At 40.8% G+C, this 18,674-nt stretch overlaps 1 protein-coding gene and 1 pseudogene across 1 annotated transcript in view; one reads left to right on the forward strand and one right to left on the reverse strand.

Annotated features, from left to right (window-relative positions):
- Positions 1-17,797, reverse strand: part of Gins1 (GINS complex subunit 1) — a 20,000-nt gene extending 2,203 nt beyond the window's left edge. Inside the window, exons 1-6 of the mRNA XM_010625616.2 lie at positions 17,575-17,797; positions 14,551-14,615; positions 10,953-11,051; positions 9,603-9,693; positions 3,350-3,466; positions 1,827-1,901 (exon numbers count right to left, since the gene is read on the reverse strand). Of these exons, the coding sequence (XP_010623918.1) occupies positions 1,827-1,901; positions 3,350-3,466; positions 9,603-9,693; positions 10,953-11,051; positions 14,551-14,615; positions 17,575-17,649 (522 nt within the window). The 5' untranslated portion in view covers positions 17,650-17,797. The remainder of the gene's footprint in view (positions 1-1,826; positions 1,902-3,349; positions 3,467-9,602; positions 9,694-10,952; positions 11,052-14,550; positions 14,616-17,574) is intronic.
- A 692-nt stretch (positions 17,798-18,489) lies between these two features.
- LOC104863266 overlaps positions 18,490-18,674 on the forward strand; it is an 846-nt pseudogene continuing 661 nt past the window's right edge.

The following is an 18,674-nucleotide window of genomic DNA, read 5'->3' on the forward strand; positions in this document are numbered from 1 at the left end:
GCCCAGGGTTTTTTTTTTTTTTTTTTTTTTTTTTTTTGCTTTTTTGAGACAGGGTCTCACTATGTAGTTCAGATTGCCGTGGAACTCACTATGTAGGCCAGGCTGGTCTCAAGCTCGCAGCAATCCTCCTGCCTCAGCCTTGTGAGTGCTGGGATAACAGGCATGTGCCATCACACCCAGCTAGGCAAAGGACTACTGACCAACTTGTTCACTGACTTTTAAACAGTGCATTTAATAGCTATTCTAATGCTGTTATTTAAACATAATAAGGGTACATTTAATAGTTACTCTAATGCTATTATTTAAAAGAGAGGTCATGATTTCACCTCAATTTCACCTCATGCTGCCACACTGACAGGTATTAAAGCATGTGTGGTAAGAAAATATTTCCCTACTAATGTCTATGATAAGAGGATTATCTACACCACGATCTACAGTCAATCTCAGGTCTGGTCAGACACTTTAGAAGACCGTAAGTATCAAATACAGTAGTTGATGACAGAGTTCAGATACAGTGATTAAGTTTTTTTAGTGGCTTCTTTTCTGTGCATGAGGGTGGGCTGACAACTGAGAGACAAAATTAAAAGCTTCCCCAGAGGAAAGCCCTGTCCGTGTGGTCCACACAGGGGCACTGCTGGAGGAAGAAGGCTGCCATCCTGCTGGGGACAGAGCTTCCTGTGAACCACAGCTTCCTGGCGGGTCCTCCCCAAACACAGGACTAGTTCAAGTTCAACTCCTCATCTGCTTCTGCTACATCCACGCGCTCTTTCTGCTGGGTCACTGACTGACATTGTCATCTTTAGGGTACGCTCAAAACCTGTTTTTAAAATCATCAACATTTGTTTGAGGATGTGAAAGCTCCAACACTACTTGTGAATTAAGAGACCAAGAACCACATGGGTTGAAACCTTGCTCTAAATAGCATAAATATAGCGAGTGAGGTCAGCACCTTGGTCAACACCAAGATAGCAACAGAGAGAAAGGCTTTTCTGAAGTCCTTTTACCTCCTACACTATGGTCTCAGAAGATGAGGATAAAACAAAGAATCTTTTTCAGAAGCATGAAGTTTACTAGGCAGAATTTTAAATATATACTCAAAGAAAAATAGAATGCAGACCTTGAAAGAAAGGCAGTAAAAATAAATTTAACCAATGAGAATCCACCTAATCTGAATTTGAAAATGGCTAAGGAAATAAAATGTTGAAATTCTTTATAAAGAAAAATTCAGCTCAAGTTAATTCAATTCAACTTTATAATTTCAACATCCACATATTATGGTATATACTAAATATTTAGAAATTCTTGATCTATATCACCATTGTTTTCTAAAGAACTAGGTTCTTTCGAGGTTAAATTGAAGTATAAGCTGAAAAAGATTGGTTAGGAACTTTTTTATAAATTATAATGTAGGGGGCCAGGATTTAGCTCAGTGGCTCTGCACCTGCCTCACTAGCGCAAGGTCCTGAGTTTGATTCGCAGTACCAAAAAATTATAATTTAGGGACAGGCACTAAATCCAACAACATATCAAAAGCCTTGGAATAACGATCTACCATTTAACTAGAAGAAGGCCCATTATAATAGTTTCCATGAAAAATGCTTAGTATTAAATATAAGCAACATCCTTATAAATTAATTAATCTTTCCTACTGCATGAAACATTCACTTAGAGACAATATGTGGAAAAGCACAGGGTGTCCTCTATGCTTTGACATGGTCAAAGGCTATGACATGGTTATCAAAGGCAGTAGTGACTTTGCTGCTCATTCCAACATCTCCACATTCCACGCTCTTATAAAGTTTAAAGTATTTGGTGACAGGAAATACCTGGCTATTTTTTTTTAACAGGATCGAAGTGCCATCATCAACTTCAAATTCTCCATAGTCTTTCAGACACCGCACCTGAAAGGAAAATCTGGTACTTTATCTATTTTTTCAGATAGTCTTGCTGTGCTACCCGGCACGTTGCAAACTCAGTGACCTTTCAGCCTGAGTCTCTGGAGCACTGGACAGACCTTGTTAGCCTGTATGTTGAGGTTCATTTTTAAGATACATACAAAGTATCTCCTCTGACTACAATGAACTTGGCAATGATTTACTGGATATGGAACCATTTATTGGATATGCACAAGCAACAAAAGGGAAAACACAAATAGGACTACATGAAATTTTAATATTTAAAATTGAATATTTGATACATCACAGTATCAAAACAGAAGAAACTATAAAATGAGGTAATATATTTGCAAGTCACATGTGATAAAGGATGAATATCTACAATATATAATATCCAGAAAATATAATATCCAGTACATACATTAACATCGTGTGTGTGTATGTGTTATGTATATACAAAAAAAAATTCAAAATTTCTGTTCAACGGGTACAGAATTTCAGTTTTATAGTGTAAAGAGAAATCTGGACATGGATGGTGTGATGGTTGCTGGATACTATGAAAGCATTTAACAATTTCTAAATTATTCACTTAAAAATGATTAAGGTGATGGAATTTCTGCCAAGTGTGGTGCCACACACACATGTAATCACAGCAGTCAGGAGGCTGAGGCAGGAGGATCACCATGAGTTCAAGGCCAGCCTGAGCTACACAGTGAGTTCAAGACCAGCCTGAACTATATAGTGAGACCCTGTCTTAAAAAAACAAAAATTACAAAATTTGTTACGTGCATTTTACTGCAAAAAAGGTCCTGGTTTGGGGTTTGGGGTTTTTTTTTGTGGTACCAGGGATTGAACTCAGGTCCTTGTGCTTGCGAGGCAGGCCACCGAACCGATGAGCTAAATCCCCGGCCCCGCAAAAAAAGCTCTGGGAAGCTAAGCGTGGTGGCTCACTCCTGTAATCCCAGCACTCGGGAGGCTGAGGCAGGAGGATCACTGTGAGTTCAAGACAAGCCTGGACTACACAGTGAGTTCCAGATGAGATCCTGTCTCAAAAAAACAAAAAACAAAAAAGGGCCTGGGTTCAAACCCCAGTACCACAAAACAAACCAAAACCAAACTAGACTTAAAAATAACTCCTGTTTGACTAATCCACCAACTTGAACTACAGGTTCATTTGTTTTGCTTTGTTTTCAAATTTTAGGGGTTAGTTTTCCATTCTGATTTAATTTTATTTTAATAAGAGGGAAATATTTATATAGTCCAAGGGAAAACTATGAAAGCCAACATGCTCATGAGCTTCAGTTGCTGCATCCTATCCTCCACCCCCATAGCTCACTCTTCTGATTTTGGTTTATGCTTCTCTAATTATTTAAAAGAAGCTAGTATATATTTATATCACCCCTTATCTTAGATAAAAGGCAGCACTGTCCACACATTAATTAAGATGTACATACTTCAATATATAGGCTTTTTGGTGGTTTCATGTCTTGTGTGATGTCCAAACCTTCAGCTCCTCCCAGGGACCTCATGTAAGTGGCAAGTGACTTTTTATACTGATTGAACCACTCCATCTGCAAACATAGAAAGGGTCATGTGACAAAGTCATAGGAAGACCTGCATGCTATAACTTGCATGGATAAACTCATCCAAATGGTCCAACACTGACCATCCATTCATTTGCACTACCAATACAGACCACCTTCTAGGACTCAGGTGCTATTCTGAGACTCAGGCTACATCATTCAACAAAATGAACAAACACCTCTGCTCTCACAAAGCTTACATTCCAGCATATTTAATCATAAACCTGGGGAACATTCAACCATAAACAGAATCATGAAGACACCATTTCAGAACTATAAAATATAATTAAACAAGAGCACTGATTCTATTTCTAAAAATTGTAAGATATTTTTTAAAAAACAAACCATTGTCCATCAACTAATGAATGGATGTGTATATCTATATAATGGAATATTATTCAGCCATCAACAGAAATAAAGGGTGATGGCGCATGCCTGTAATCCCAGCACTTGGGAGGCTGAGGCAGAAGGATCACTGTAAGTTAAAAGCTAGCCTGAACTACATAGTGAGATCCTGCCTCAAAACAACCATAAATATAAATAAATAAATAAAGTTCTGACATGAATTACCACATGGATGAACCTTGTAAACTTACGTTAAGTAAAAGGGACAGTCACATAGTGCATGATTCTATGCACAGAAAAAGCACGTCATAAGCAAACTATAGAGATAACGAGTAGATGAGTGAACTCTAGGAGCTGGATGAGAGAAACTGTGAAGTAATTGACAAAGGGTACAGGACTTTTTTTTAGGGTGAAAATGTTCTGAAATAAGAGGATGGTAAGGGATACACAATTCTGTGGATATTCTGAAAACCACTGAAATGTAAATTTTAAAGTGATAAACTTGAAGGTGTGTGTCACATTTCAGTAAATTTGTTATTTTTTTTTAATTGTTGAGAGAAATGAAAGAAGACCTAAATATATGGAAGGATATATAACATTCACTGAGTGACCTGACATTGTAAAAATGGCAATGATCTACAGGTTCAACGCAGTCTCAAATTCTTAACTTTTTAAAAAATGAAACTTTGCAACTTGAGTCTAAAATTTACACAGAAATCTGAAGGTTCAAAAATACTCAAAACACTTGAAAAAGAACAAGACAGTAATACTTGCTCAAAACTTACTACTATCAAGTTACAGTAATCACAGCAGTAGAACTGGTACAAGGACAGACTGACTAATGGGACAGAAGACATCCAAAACCCACAAATACAGCAACACTCATTATGAGAGAGGCGGTACCATGCACAGAGCAAATAGAGACGGTATCTCCAACAAGTACTACTGGGTACAATGTTCACAACCACAAAGAAACCTCCCATATTACCACTGTGAAAGGTAAAATATAACTCCTATGAGATAACACAGATAAATATCTTAATAGCCTTGAGATAGATAAGTATTTCTTCAATTGGTCAAAAGCAAACAAAAAACCATTAAAGAGAAGACTGATAAATTAGTCACATTAGTAATGACACAGAACTTATGGATAATGTTGATCCAGATCTGTCTCAAAATAAATTTTTTTCTTCAAAATTAAATGTAAATGGGGCCAGGAATTTAGCTCAGTGGTGCCGCTCACTGCCTGCCTGCAAGCACAAGGTCCTGAGTTCGATCCCTGGTACCTAAATAAATAAATGTAAAAAGGCTGGGATGTAGACCAGTGGAAGAGCACTTGTCTTGTGTAACCAAGGCCATTGTTCCAGAGTTCAGGGAGGCAGGGGTAGGTGACAGACTAAAAGTAAGTGATCAAGAGAGCAGTGACACTGGGAAGAGGGTGCGCAACTCCAGAGTGATGTCCTCTTTCTCAAATAGTGGGCACATGAATGCCCTCAGTGACACACCACGACGTTGTGCATCTTGTCTGTATGCATCTCTGTACATTAGTGTATGGGTCACATAAATGTTAGATTACAAAATACCAATGTTAAAAAAAGGACATGTGCCTAGGTGGTGAGAGCTATGTTGCATATTATATAATGATTAAAAGCAACATCTTGTTTCAGTATGCATGATGGTTCAAACAGGTCACACATGGATCTCTCCACCTCAGTCTCTCTACAGAACTGCACAGAGCTGGGGCCGCACCACAGGTCCCAAGGAGAAATGCGGGGGGAGAGAATCAGCGCTGCTCAGCCTTGAAGGGGTCATCTGTTTTCAGTCTTGCTCAGGGATGAAAAGGCAATGCAGAATATTCACATTTCTTCCAAAAAATACACTGACACTGTCACAAAATACTTATCCACAAGAAAATAAAAAGAAAGAAAAAGTACCTACTTTCATTATTTCTCATACTATGGCTTGGTGATTCTACATTTAAAAAGCAAGTTGAAGGCCAGAGATTTAGTTCAGTGGATCTGCTGCCTGCCTTGCAAGGGTCCCAAGTTTGACACCCAGTACCAAAAATAAATAAATAAAAAGCAAGTTGGGTGAGTAAAAAGTAGAGTTAAAGAGGGCCAGAGATTCAGTTCATTTGCACCATGCCTGCCTTGCCAAGTGCCAAGTCCTGAGTTTGATCCCCAGTACCAGGGGGGAAAAAAAAAACAGAGCTAAAGAAAACATGAAAGATTTTACTATTTTGAAATCAGATAGAGCAAAAATTCTTGTATATTATCCACACAGCCACTATATTCTTTTAGTGCGCGATGGTTTTGCTAAACATTAAAGCACAGCTGTCTTCGCTTTACATTGGTCCCTGTGGTCCAGCTGTGTTCTTCACACTAAGCTGTGTTCTGTCACACTAAGTCCACGATGCCAATATCAGTAGCCTCACTGATATTGCCTGTGTACCTGGAATTTGCTGGAATATGAACATGCATTATTTTATTATTTCTATGACATGACTACTATTATTATTTCCTTTTTCCTGATGAGGAACTGAAGCTGAACATTAATAAATAACACGGGGGTAGGTGTGAACCCAGATGCTGATTCCTGCCTCAGTCTTCCGCCTACAGCACCACGCTTGTGCAACACAGATGTGCACAGTGGCACCCAGATGCAGTATCTCCTACAAGCTGTCAGGTGCCAGAAAACATCTGCTCCACAATAGTGGATGCGGTTGCCAGACATGATTGCGATCTAGGTGGAATGTGCCTGCAGTAATTATGTTCATCCTGAGTTTTCCCCAAAGTGCCATCGCTGAGAATAAGAGGCCAGACATATTCCGTGTGTGTGTGTGTCCGTCTGTATATGTGTCTGTGTGTGCTTGTGTATGTGTGGCACTGTGGACTGAACCCTGGGCCTTCACACTGAGCTACATCCCCAGCCCTATTTTTAAACTTTTCATTTCAAGACAGGGCCTTCTTAAATTGCCCAGATTGATCTCAAGCTTTCAGTCTCCCTGCCGCAGCCTCCCAGAGTTCTGGGACTACAGTCATGCGCCACCACTCAGCATATACTCCTTTTTGTAGATGAAGACACTGGGGTTGAAAGAAGTTATTTGCCAATTTCACAGTAATTCACAAACTCTTCCAAGAAATTCTTTCAGGTCTCACTACTCCCACACAGCTAACTTAACTCTAGATCCATTATATGCTGTTCCCCTGGTTGTATTTACTAAAATAAGAACTGGCCCTACTACTCACAGAAAAGTGTTACCCTTAGAGAAACAATGTCCATTATGGGATCTAATAGATGTGCTTGTCTGACAGTGTGCAATTATTTACAAAATTATGAGACAAATGATAAAAATCATTATAACTATTGCCATTTCAGAAGTAACAATGTTCTGTTCATTTCACTATAATACACACAGAGAAACCCCCAAAGTTCAATTCATATAAAGAGATCTTGGCCCAAAAGAACATGAAAGCTGGACATGGTGGCACACACCTATAATCCTGGCACTTGGGAGGCTGAGGCAGGAGAGTTACCAGGAGTTTGAGGATAGTTTGAGCTACATAGTGAGACTCTGTCTCAAAAAACCAAAAGGACTGGGGATTTAGCTCAGTGGCACAGCGTCTACCTCACAAGTTCAAGGACCTGCGTATGATCCCTGGTACCCCAAAAAAAAAAAAAGGGCCAGGGATTTAGCTCAGTGACAGTGCACCTGGCTCACAGGCACAAGGTCCTGAGTTTGATCCCTAGTACCAAAAAAACCCCAAATAACAAAACAAACAAACAAAAAACTCCAAAAGAACAAAAACCAAAGAACATGAAAATAAGCTGAAAGCTGAAGTCCGAACTTGTTACCAATCTGTAGTTACTAAGCAGAGATCACTGATTTATTTATTGAAAAAATAGGATGAAAACAAAGCAATGAAAGTTAGTAAATAAACTGCCACTTTAAAACCATACTGAAGCTAATGGCAAATATAATGAAGGTGGGCTTCCACGAACCGTGGGCTGTGCTCTCCAGCACAGTGACTGCGCTGTTACGGAGTGGCGTCCTGTGTTTTGATTCGTGTGGCTCACCCAAATCAACTCTGCCTTAACCCTGACAACCACCCTGCTGCATGAGGAAGAAACAAGCTGGCCTTTGTCCCCACTCCTGGGCGGGAGCTTCTAGACCCATGGAATTTCTCCAGTGACAAGAGTACCTTGTCTTCAACTGGGCTGATAGCTTGAGCTAACGAGTGATTCTTTGCGGACCCTGGACTGTCTGTGCTAACAGGATGCTTCAGAGGGGGACTGACCACGCCCAACGCTTTGGCCCTGTAACAAGATGTCTGACCTCTATGGAAGACAGGAAGAGTAGAGACTAAGCCCAGTCCAGAGCCAGTGATCCAGCCAACAGCCTCTGGACTGAACCCAGAGCACTCTAGGCACCAGTGGTTGCAGGAGGCCCAGAATGACAGTACTCTGTGTACCATTATACCCAATTAAGTCCTGACTCCACAGAGAGAGGATCCTTGATGCTCTAAGTCTTCAATCCTTTCCACCCTCATCCTGGGAGCCTCCTTTTTGGCTCTGATTTGTACTCTTTTTGCTCAAGGACACTGAAGTTTTAAGCACAGTGCTTTCCCATGTCCTGTGAGTTATTGTAGAGAATTACTGAGCCTAAGGGAAAGATGGGACCACAGGGCTTTTGGCTGGGTCTAGAGTGACAGCAGACTTTGAGTGGCTGTCTAATTCCAGGTAGTCAGTGTCAGAAGTCACAGCAGTCTTGTGATAGTAGGCACTGTGGACTTCACCGTAAGTAAATGAACTCATCAGGCACAGACAGAAGCCAAGCCAATCCCTCAGTTAGGTAGTGGAGAGCCAGGATTTGACCTCATCTGCCTGTCTCCACTACCATGGCCTACAATATGGGGCAAGGTCTGTTCCTTAGTGACTGAATAAATCATAGTGAGTTCCTTAGTGACTGAATAAATCATAGTGAGTTCCAGGTCATCAGTCTCAACTACATAGTGAGACCCTGTCTCAAAAAACCAAAAAGAAAAAAGAAATGAATTTATACTGTTGATACGAAATTGTGTATATGGCCAGGTGTGGTGGCACATATCTGTTATCCCAGCATTGTGGGAGGCTGAGGCAGGAGGATCAAAAGTTCAGGTCCAGTTTAAGCAACTTAGCAAAACAAAAAAATGAAAAAAGGCCGGGGATATAGCTCAGTGCAAAGGCTCTGGGTTCAATCCCCAGTATCAGAAAAAACACTATGGATATGCATACTCATTTTATGGAAAATGACCAAATAGTAACTCCAGCTTTTTCCGTTTTGTTTTTTGGCTGGTTTTTTTTGGTACCGGGGATCGAATTCAGGACCTTGCACTTTCGAGGCAGGAAGTGGAACCACTGAGCCAAATCCCTGGTCCCAAGGCTTTTTGTTTTTTGAGACAAGGTCTCACTAGTAGTCTAGGCTGGCCTCAGCCTCCCAAGTGCTGGGATTATAGGCATGGGTCTCTACACCCAGCCAATGAGAGCTTTTTAACCCTACTGATAAGTTACTAAAAAATAACACAATGTCACTCTGTTAGGTAACAAAAGTTTTCACCTAGCATTTAGAATTACTCCCCACCACATACTTCTCACCACAGTACAGATGAAATAAATTCCAGCCCAATGTTGCTGAGGAATAAATGTTAAAAACAAAAAGAGAAACACCAGTAGGTGCAGTTACAGAATGATCTCAGAAGCTCAGCACTTTCACTACCCTGAACAACACTACTTCACTTACTTCTTCAGTAGACATGTGAAATCGTAAAGCACTTGGCAAGACACTGCCATATTCCCACCTTAGGGCTCTGATGCGGAGCAGCCGATCATACCTAGGAGGCACATAGAGAAGGAACACATGGTGTAAAACAGAGGGGATCAGAGGTCATTTTGATCAATACTCACAGACAACACTGATAGAGCAGCAGCCTTTACATGGCTCTCGATAAAACAAACCCCCTGTAAGAATGTCCTTGGGAAGACAGAGGAAACACAACTTGGACTGGACAGACACCAGGAAGACACTGCTCACTTCTCTATGTGTTGGCCAAACAAAACATGAGGAAATAAATATGGTAAAACATGAAAGACCAAGAGCAGCCAGGCATTGTAATACCAGGTAATGGGGAGGCAAAGCAGGAAGATCTAAGTATAAGGCCAGTCTGGGCAATTTAGCAAGACCTTGTCTCAAAGCAAAAAAATAAAATAAACTGGGCTAGGGATATAGCTTAGCACTTCCTGAGTTTAATACCCAGTACTGTAAAAATTAATTAAGCTGTGCATGGTGGCACACATCTGTAATCCTAGCACTTGGGAGGCTGAGGCAGGAGGATTGCTGTGAGTTCAAGGCCAGCCTGGGCTACATATTGAGTGAGTTCAAGACCAGCCTGAACTATACACAGTAAGACCCTGTCTCAAAAAAAAAAAAAGTGGGGGAAAGAATTAATTTAAGCACTGAGGATGTGGCCCTGTGGTAGAGCACTTGCCTAGCATGCTAAGGCTCTAAGTTTTTTTTTCTTTTTCTTTTTTCATATTTTTTTTCTTTTTATTGAGTTTATTGGTACAATCTAGGTATACAATACAGTTACATTCATTATTGGGATCCTGTACTTTTACATAATAGGTCTTCTCATTTTTTCCCCTTGTCCCTGCCCTCCCTTCACCCACTAATCCCCTCCCCATTTATAAACACTTTATTTCCATTTTTTCACTTTCTCATATTTTTTTCCTCTCCCTTATTACCTTTCCCCCACCCTTCCCACTTTCCCTACACCTTTAGCCCTTTACTTCCTATTTCACATTATTAATTATCTCATTAGGATCTTGTGTACTAAGGCTCTAAGTTTAATCTCCAGTATCCCAAAAGGAAAACAAAAAGATGTCATAGCTCCATAGGTTTTGTTATGTTATTTTTTCTCCTTTTATGAATATTGCAATTGACATGTTTCATAATAAAGTTTTAAAAATAAAATAATTTACAATTTTTATGAAGAAACAAATCTACCATTTGTAAAGTTTACCTGGAAAAGCAAACAACACAAAAAACCCTCCCAGGTTCCTTACCATCTCAAATAAAAACTGAGTCACTTACAGGTATGCAACAGTACAACGTCGATTTCTCAACAGAGAGCAGTGCCGAAATTTGATGGTTGGTATCAAATCACCTCGTCCACCTGACTTTGCGTCATTCCTTGTAAGATCATTTAAAGAGCACAACAGTAAATTATGTACATTTCAGCCTAAGATTTCAAAGTCAACAACTACTGTCTTACATGTTTGTTTTTATCCATTAATGATTAGCACCAGTTAACCTAATCATCAGTGCTTGGATTAATATGTTGCAAGATAAAAAGTCAAAAGTGAACTAACTTGCCTAAAATCATACTATTAAATACATTTTGTTTAACCATTTGGTGCTTAGCATTTTTGCATACTGATAACCTCTGTTGGTTCTAAGAGACAGATGCTGTTTACTCACTTTTTGGAATCCCTTTACCATGTTGGCATAAGGGACAAACCTAACAATTCTATTCAGAAGGTCCCTGTCTCCTCTTGTGTTTTTTGAGGTAGTATTTCTCTTTCAATAGCTCTTCCAAATCCTTATTAAAATAAAGTAAATTAAGGGCCGGGGATTTAGCTCAGTGGTTCCACCACTTGCCTCAAGCACTTGCAACGACCCAAGTTCAATCCCCAGTACCCCTCCCCCCCAAAAAAAACCCAAAAAAACCAAAACAACAATTAAAAAGTAAGTTAAGATGAAGTCAAAATGGTCCTTCATTTCTTTAAAAATATCTGTTGTCAGGCATGGTGAGGTACGCTTACAATCTCAGAACTTGGGAGGCCAAGGCAGGAGGATTGTCAGGAGTTCGAGGCCAGCCAGAAGTACAAAGCAAGACCTCGTCTCAAAAAAATAATAAAATAAATAAATAAATAACTGTTGGTCTCCAACTACGTACATGTATCATACTTCAGTGTTTGCACAGAAGTGGAGAAAATTTTTGTTTTCCTTATAAAAATTACATCTCCTTAGTAGACAAGAACTACGTTTTAAAACCAGATGTACAGAATCTACAGATGTATAGATGAATAAGAATCTACTTTGGAGTTTGAAAGGGAACCAGATGAATAGGAAAAAGATTAATTTGTGTAGTGCCTGTTCCATGCCAACCACTTCACTAGGCCCTGGAAATACAGTATTGTATAGGTAAAAATTTAGTTGGGTGTGTGGTGCATACCTATAATCCCAGCACTCGGAGAGTCCGAGGCAGGAGGATCACAAGTTTGAAGCCAGTCTGAACAACTCAGCAAGACCCTGTCTCAAAATAAAATTAAAAATAATAAGGGGTTGAGATGCAGCTCAATGATCGAATTCTGCATTTGTCAAGCCCTAGCAAGGCCCTGGGTTCAAACCTCAATATTGAGTGAAGGGGAGTGTGAGACAAAATGTAGGTAAAATAGATCCCATTCAATCACACTGTCAAGGTCAGGTTGGGTTTTTTGCTTTGTTTTTCTGATGCTAGAGATCAAACCTAGGTGTCATGGATCAAAACCAGGGCCGCTAACAAGCACTCTACCACTAAGCCACAACCTTGGCTCCTAAGATCTGCTCCACACACTTCTGCCACCCTATGAAGGTCAGATTTATTCTCCGCATTGCTCACAACATACACAGGGTTATAAGGAAACAGTACAAACAGCCAGGCACGGTGGCATGTACACATGCCTGTAATCTCAGCACTTGGGAAGCCAAGGCAGGAGGATCATTGTGAGTTTCAGCCCAGGCTGGGAGAGCTACATAGTGAGTTCGAAGCCAGCCTGGGCTGCATAATGAGACCCTGTCTCAAAAAAACCAAAAAAAAGGGGCCAGGGATTTAGCTCAGTGGTACCATTGCCTGCCTCACAAGCATAATGTCCTGAGTTCGATCCCCAGTACTAAAAAAACCTGACCTAACATTAGTACCATTCAAAGTACATAAGAATTTCTTTCCAAAATTTACATTTATATATGAACAATTTAAAAGGAATCAATTTCTTTTCACAAATAATTTTAATCAGAAACTGTTAACAATAACTGCCTCCTCCCAGAGAAACTAGAAGGATAAGAAGCAGAATTTTGGTCATGAATTTTCAAATGGCACAAATACAGAGATAGGAAAATCACTCCGTTAATGGCCAAGGCCTGTAAGGCAACTCCAGCACATGTCTTTATTCTGTACCTGTTCAGGTCACCTCTACATCACCTGTATGGCCAGGATGCCTCCCTCTCCTCTCAGATCCTCTGGGAGCCACGCACATAGCATCTAGGACCGTTTCTTAGGACACAAATGAGCTACCACCCGCCCACACCTGCACGTCTCACCTAGGGCCGCCCCTTGCCCCTTGCTAAGCTCCAGCCATGCTGCCTTCTTTCATGCCCAGGGCCTCTGCATATGTTGCTCCCTCCGCCTAGAAAGCTCTATGTCACAATCACTACCTCAGTCAAACCTGCTTATGCTTACTTAGGTCTCTGCCAAAATGCCTCCTCCCTGGAGAGAACACTCCTAACTCCTCAATCCAAGCTACATCTTCATTATTTACCCAGAGCATTCTGTAGGCTTTACTATCTTTTTACTGCATTTACTATCTTTCTCCTGCAGGAGACTGTAAGGGGCATGAGACAGGAATATGGACTGTGTCATTCAGCACAGGAAGAGCAGAGCCATTTGTTGGCCCTTCCTACTTACTAGGTGTTTGCTGAATCAGTGAATGACTCGGAGACCTGGACCAGGACCATCTGCCTTTTACACATGTTGCAAGCCTACTGAGACCTCATTTCTTATTCTATTTACAAAGATCTTTCTGTTATCTATTCTTATACACAATTACTGAAAAATACATCTATCATCCTGTGTGCCCCACAAATCTTATTAGCATGCTCTTGATTTCCACATGCAAGTAACTCAAAAACATTCTACTGAGGCCAGAGATTAAACCTCATGACCTCTCTAGGCTGAGATCCTACTCTCTGATCCAGCACTGAGCACTCTTCTGGGTCTTACTCTACTGTGTCACTGGGACCTGGGAAGTCTGTCACAGCTTCTCCACTGCACCAATTTCCATGTTCACTCTGAATAAGGAAGCTAGAGTGTGCTCTTGACTGCAAATCAGCAGCCTTTTGTGACAGGAGTTCTTGTGAGATGAATTTAACTATGAGAAATCACACAGCTCATTTGCCTCAGACAAACACCAGAGGTATTAATTAAAGAAAATAAACCAGAAACATATGTTTCACATTGGTAGGGTTTTTACTAACTCATGTTTCATCTTTAGATCTACTTAATTCTTCTCAACCCATAATGGTCAAATCACAAATATTCACTAAGCATTTACTACATGGCAAGCACTATTTCAGCATCACAGATAAAGCAACGATCAGCACAGATTCCTAGTCCTAGTCCTGTGCTAATTTGTACAGCTAGAATATGATCAGGATCAGAAAATTTAAAAAACAATTAGTTCCAAAGACTAACACAAGGTTATCTGATTTCAACATCGTATTTCTAAAATTGTTTTTGTTTTTGTTTTTGTTTTTGTTTGGTACCAGGGATAGAACTCAGGACCTTGCACTTGCAAGGCAGGCTGCGGAACCACTGAGCTAAATTCCCGGCCCTCTAAAATTGTTTTAAAATATCAATTTCATCAAAACTTACACATCAGACTGGTTTTGTTCATATAAAGCTTTCATTTCCTCCAGAACTTGTCTGATTCCATCCTCCTAAAACACATAAACTGATATTAATACACATTCATTTTCTCTACCAATTCTGTGACAATATTCTATCTGCACTGTATTTATCTTTGATTTATGTACCTTACCAAAGAGCAACAGCCCTTTCACACTACTAGGATAGGTATAGCATGTGTTCAAAAGGAATGTAAAATGGCAGATTCCTGTAGAAAACACTCCAACAGTCCTCCAAAAAGTTAACACAGAATCACACAATCCAGCAATCTCACTCCTAGGTATATAGGCACAAGCACATTGAAAACATGTTTAAAAAAAAAAAAACAAAAAACTTGTACATAAATGTTCTTAACAGCATTATTCAAAATAGTCAAAAAGGGCCAGGGATGTAGCTCAGCAGTGCTGCACCTCACTGGCAAAACCAAGGTCCTGAGTTCCATTCCCAGTACTGGGAAAAAAAATGTCAAAAAGTGGAAACAAGCTAGGCATGGTGGTATACATCAATAATCTCAGCTGCTTGGGAGGCTGAGGCAGGATTGCAAGTTCAAGGCCACCTGGGCTACAAAGTAAGACTCTATTACACACACACACACACACACACACACACACACACACACACACACAATTTGGGAAACACTCCAAATATCTGGCCACACTGATGGGTAAATAAATGTGGTATATCCATTCAAGGAACTATCATTTGGCCATAAAAAGGCATCAGTATCAATATTGACAGATGCTGCAACATAGATGAATCCTGAAAATTATGTGATAAATGAAAGACTCCAGACACAAAAGAACAACTGTATGATTCTGTTCCTCTGCAATAGTTTGGAGCAGTGGCAGACCTGCAGCACAAGTGCCACAGTGAGCTGTTTATATCATTGAAAGCTCTAAAAGGTTCACCATCACTGATTTAGATATTATAAGAGCTTTGGAAAAAGGGGAATAGTTATTGCTCAATGATGATGTTTTGTTTTGGTTTGGTTTTCTGAGAAAGGGTGTCTCTGTAGCCCAGCCTGGCCTTGAACCTGTGGCAATCCTCTTGGCTCAGCCTCCTGAGTACTGTGCACCACCTCATCTGGCTCAAGGATGATGGTTTTTGTTTTGGTCAATGAAAAGGTTTTGGAAATAGTGGTGATGCTTAGACAATTATGTGAATGTAATTCAAAATGGTTATAGGGCCAAGGATTTTAGCTCAGTGGTTCTACCACCTTGTAAGCACAAGGTCCCGAGTTCGACTCCTGATACCAAAAGAAAATGGTTATAGTGATAAACTTTATGTTATGCATATTTTACACAGAAAAAAGTAAAAATAAAAAAGGAATTAACTACTGAAAACATACATACAATCTCAAAGCATACATAATCTCAAATCCATTATTTAAGCAGAAGAGGCCAAAACCAAAAAAAGTTTACTATATGATTCCATCTAGTCCTTTACAGATTCCAACTCCTGGCATTTCAACCCAAAAATATGACAAATATAATCAGAAAGCAAAAACAGTAAATTGTACTGTGGGTGATAGGTAGCTACAATGGAAGATGTAACACTTTGGGGGCCACAAAAATATTGATCAGGTTGCTAGATATAAAGATGTATAGGGGCCAGGGATTTAGTGAAGTGTGGCCACCACCCGCCTCGAAAGCACAAGGTCCTGAGTTCAATCCCAGGTAACAACAATAAATAAATAAAACGAAGATGCATAGCCAAGCATAGTGGTGCATGCCTTTAATCCCAGCACTTGGGAGACTGAGGCGGGAGAATTGCCACAAATTTGAGGGCAGCCTGGGCTCCACATTGAGTTCAAGGCCAGCCTGGACTGCACAGCAAGACACTGTCTCAAAACAAACAAAAATGTATATAATTTGTTAAAATTCAACAATTGCTTCAACTATATACTTTGTCATGCACAAAGTATACCTCAACAAAACTGATGACAACAAATTGGTCATATAAAAGCAATTAACAAAAGTTTGTAAGTAACTTACTGCTTACTAAAAAGTTGGCTTTCAAAAGTTAATTTTTGTTTTGTTTTTTGGTATGGGAATTGAACTCAGGACCTTGTGCTTGCCAAGCAGTCATGGCGCAACTGAGCTAAATCCCCAGCCCTAAAGGATATTTTTTGAATTGTTTTTTGTGGTGCTGGCAATTGAACCCAGAGGTTTTCTACCACTGAACAACATACAATCTTAGTCCGTTTTATCTTGAGACAGGTTCTTGATAAATTGCCCAGTCTGAACTCTAACTCCCCAGCTTCCTGCCTCAACCTCCCAAGTAGCTGGGATTATAAGCATGCGACACCACACCTGTTTCGGGGGGTTTCTTTTTTTTAAGTGTTTTTAGTTTGCACTGCAAGAATAAAAAGGTGTTATGGCGCACGCCTATAATCCCAGAATTTGGGAGGTTCAGGAAAGAGGACAGAAGTGAGTTCGAGGCCAATCTGGGCACTGTAAACTCAAGGCTGGCCTGAACTACACAGTGAAACCCTGGTTCAAAACACAAAATCAAACCAAAACAAAGCGAAAAAAAAAAAAAAAGACGAAGTAGAAAACGGCCAAGGAAGTTTTCCTACTATCAATTTGAAGTAAATTTTTAAAACATTTTCTGTTGTAAAAACAAAATGTTAAATTCATGTTACACAGCAGCTCTACGAACAATCTTGAAAAGCAATACTATTCACTTTTCCCAGTATATGTATTTTTTTTCTTTTTTCTTTTCTTGCAGTACTGGGATTTCAGGCTGTTGAATCTTTATGAGTCCGAAGTCACCCTTAGGTGTGTGTGGCGGCACAAGCTTGTCAAACTAACCCCGCTCCACGTTGCCAAAACCCGCGTGAGACCCCGCCTCCAGGCCAAACCACGCCCAAGCCTTTCCCTCCTCTCCGGCCCAGCCACGACTCCGCCCCCCAACCCGACGCACCTAAGCCCATCCCCGATTCTCCCACCCTGGCCACGCCCCCACGTGACCCTTCGGCAACCCTCTCACGTTGAAAGCGGGCAGATGCCCTTCCGGTGTGCGGTGTAGCTCGCGTACTAGCTCCATAGCTTTTTCACAAAACATGGCGAAGGCGCCCTGATCCCGCGGCCTCGTCCACCGTCAGTTCTTATGCCAGTCACCAGGCTCTGGCGAGCTCACGTTATTTAGTGCCCACAGCTCCAGCGCCTAGTCTCCGCCTTTGCTCCGTGCTTTGGCGCCAAACACAACTAGCCAATAGGAACTCACTGCAGGGCGTCCCGGTCTACGGCGACCGCAAAGGAACATTTATCCCCGCTGAGCAATCGTATTATAGGACGGACTCAGAGAAGTGGTAAAGATTTGAGAGTAGGAGGCAGGCGACCTGTACAGGCGCCTAGGCTGAACCGAGAGGCTCTGAGCACCCAGGTGGCTGGCCAGGAGACTTGTACACTTAAAAACTCCCTTTTTGCATTGATTCATTCATTACCTCAGGTCCGAAAGGAAATTTTAGGTTAAGATAAGGTAACCATTTCAGGCTGGGGATTTGGCTCAGTGGTTCCATTACCTGCCTCACAAGTGCAAGGTCCCTGGTACCAAAATAGTAAATTTTAAAAAAAGATAAGAAAACCATCTTTTATTTGGTGCCTCCAGTGTAGTTGGGACTGCGACCTAGGAGATGGGATCTTGCTGTATATCTAGGCTGGCCTTGAACTCCTTATATAGCCAGGATCCTCCTGCCTCAGTCTCCGGAGTACTGAGATTACAGGTTTGTGCCACCACACCGGTCTAAAGATGGATACATATTGGAGTACTGACAAGGAAACTGCAGTTAGGTAATTTTCCCAAGGTCACACAGTTTATAAATGGATTAGACCTCTATAGCTAGGCTTTTCACTTTCAGCTCTGTGGTGCCACTCTGATTTTATAAGTCATTTAAAAACATTCATGGGGTCCTCTCCTTGCCTGGTGTGGTTGGCCTGCAGGTAGGGGACCTTGGTGTGGGAATTTCTGATAGAAGATGTCTTTAAGAAATGCCAAGATTGGGTCAAGGGATTCGGCTAAGTGGTTCCATCGCCTTCCTCCTCCTAAGGGCCCAAGTTTGATCTCCAGTACCAAAAAAAAAAAAAAAA

The sequence above is a fragment of the Fukomys damarensis genome, unplaced genomic scaffold (assembly GCF_012274545.1).
Source record: "Fukomys damarensis isolate Sample0158 unplaced genomic scaffold, DMR_v1.0_HiC HiC_scaffold_7, whole genome shotgun sequence".
NCBI lineage: Eukaryota > Metazoa > Chordata > Mammalia > Rodentia > Bathyergidae > Fukomys > Fukomys damarensis.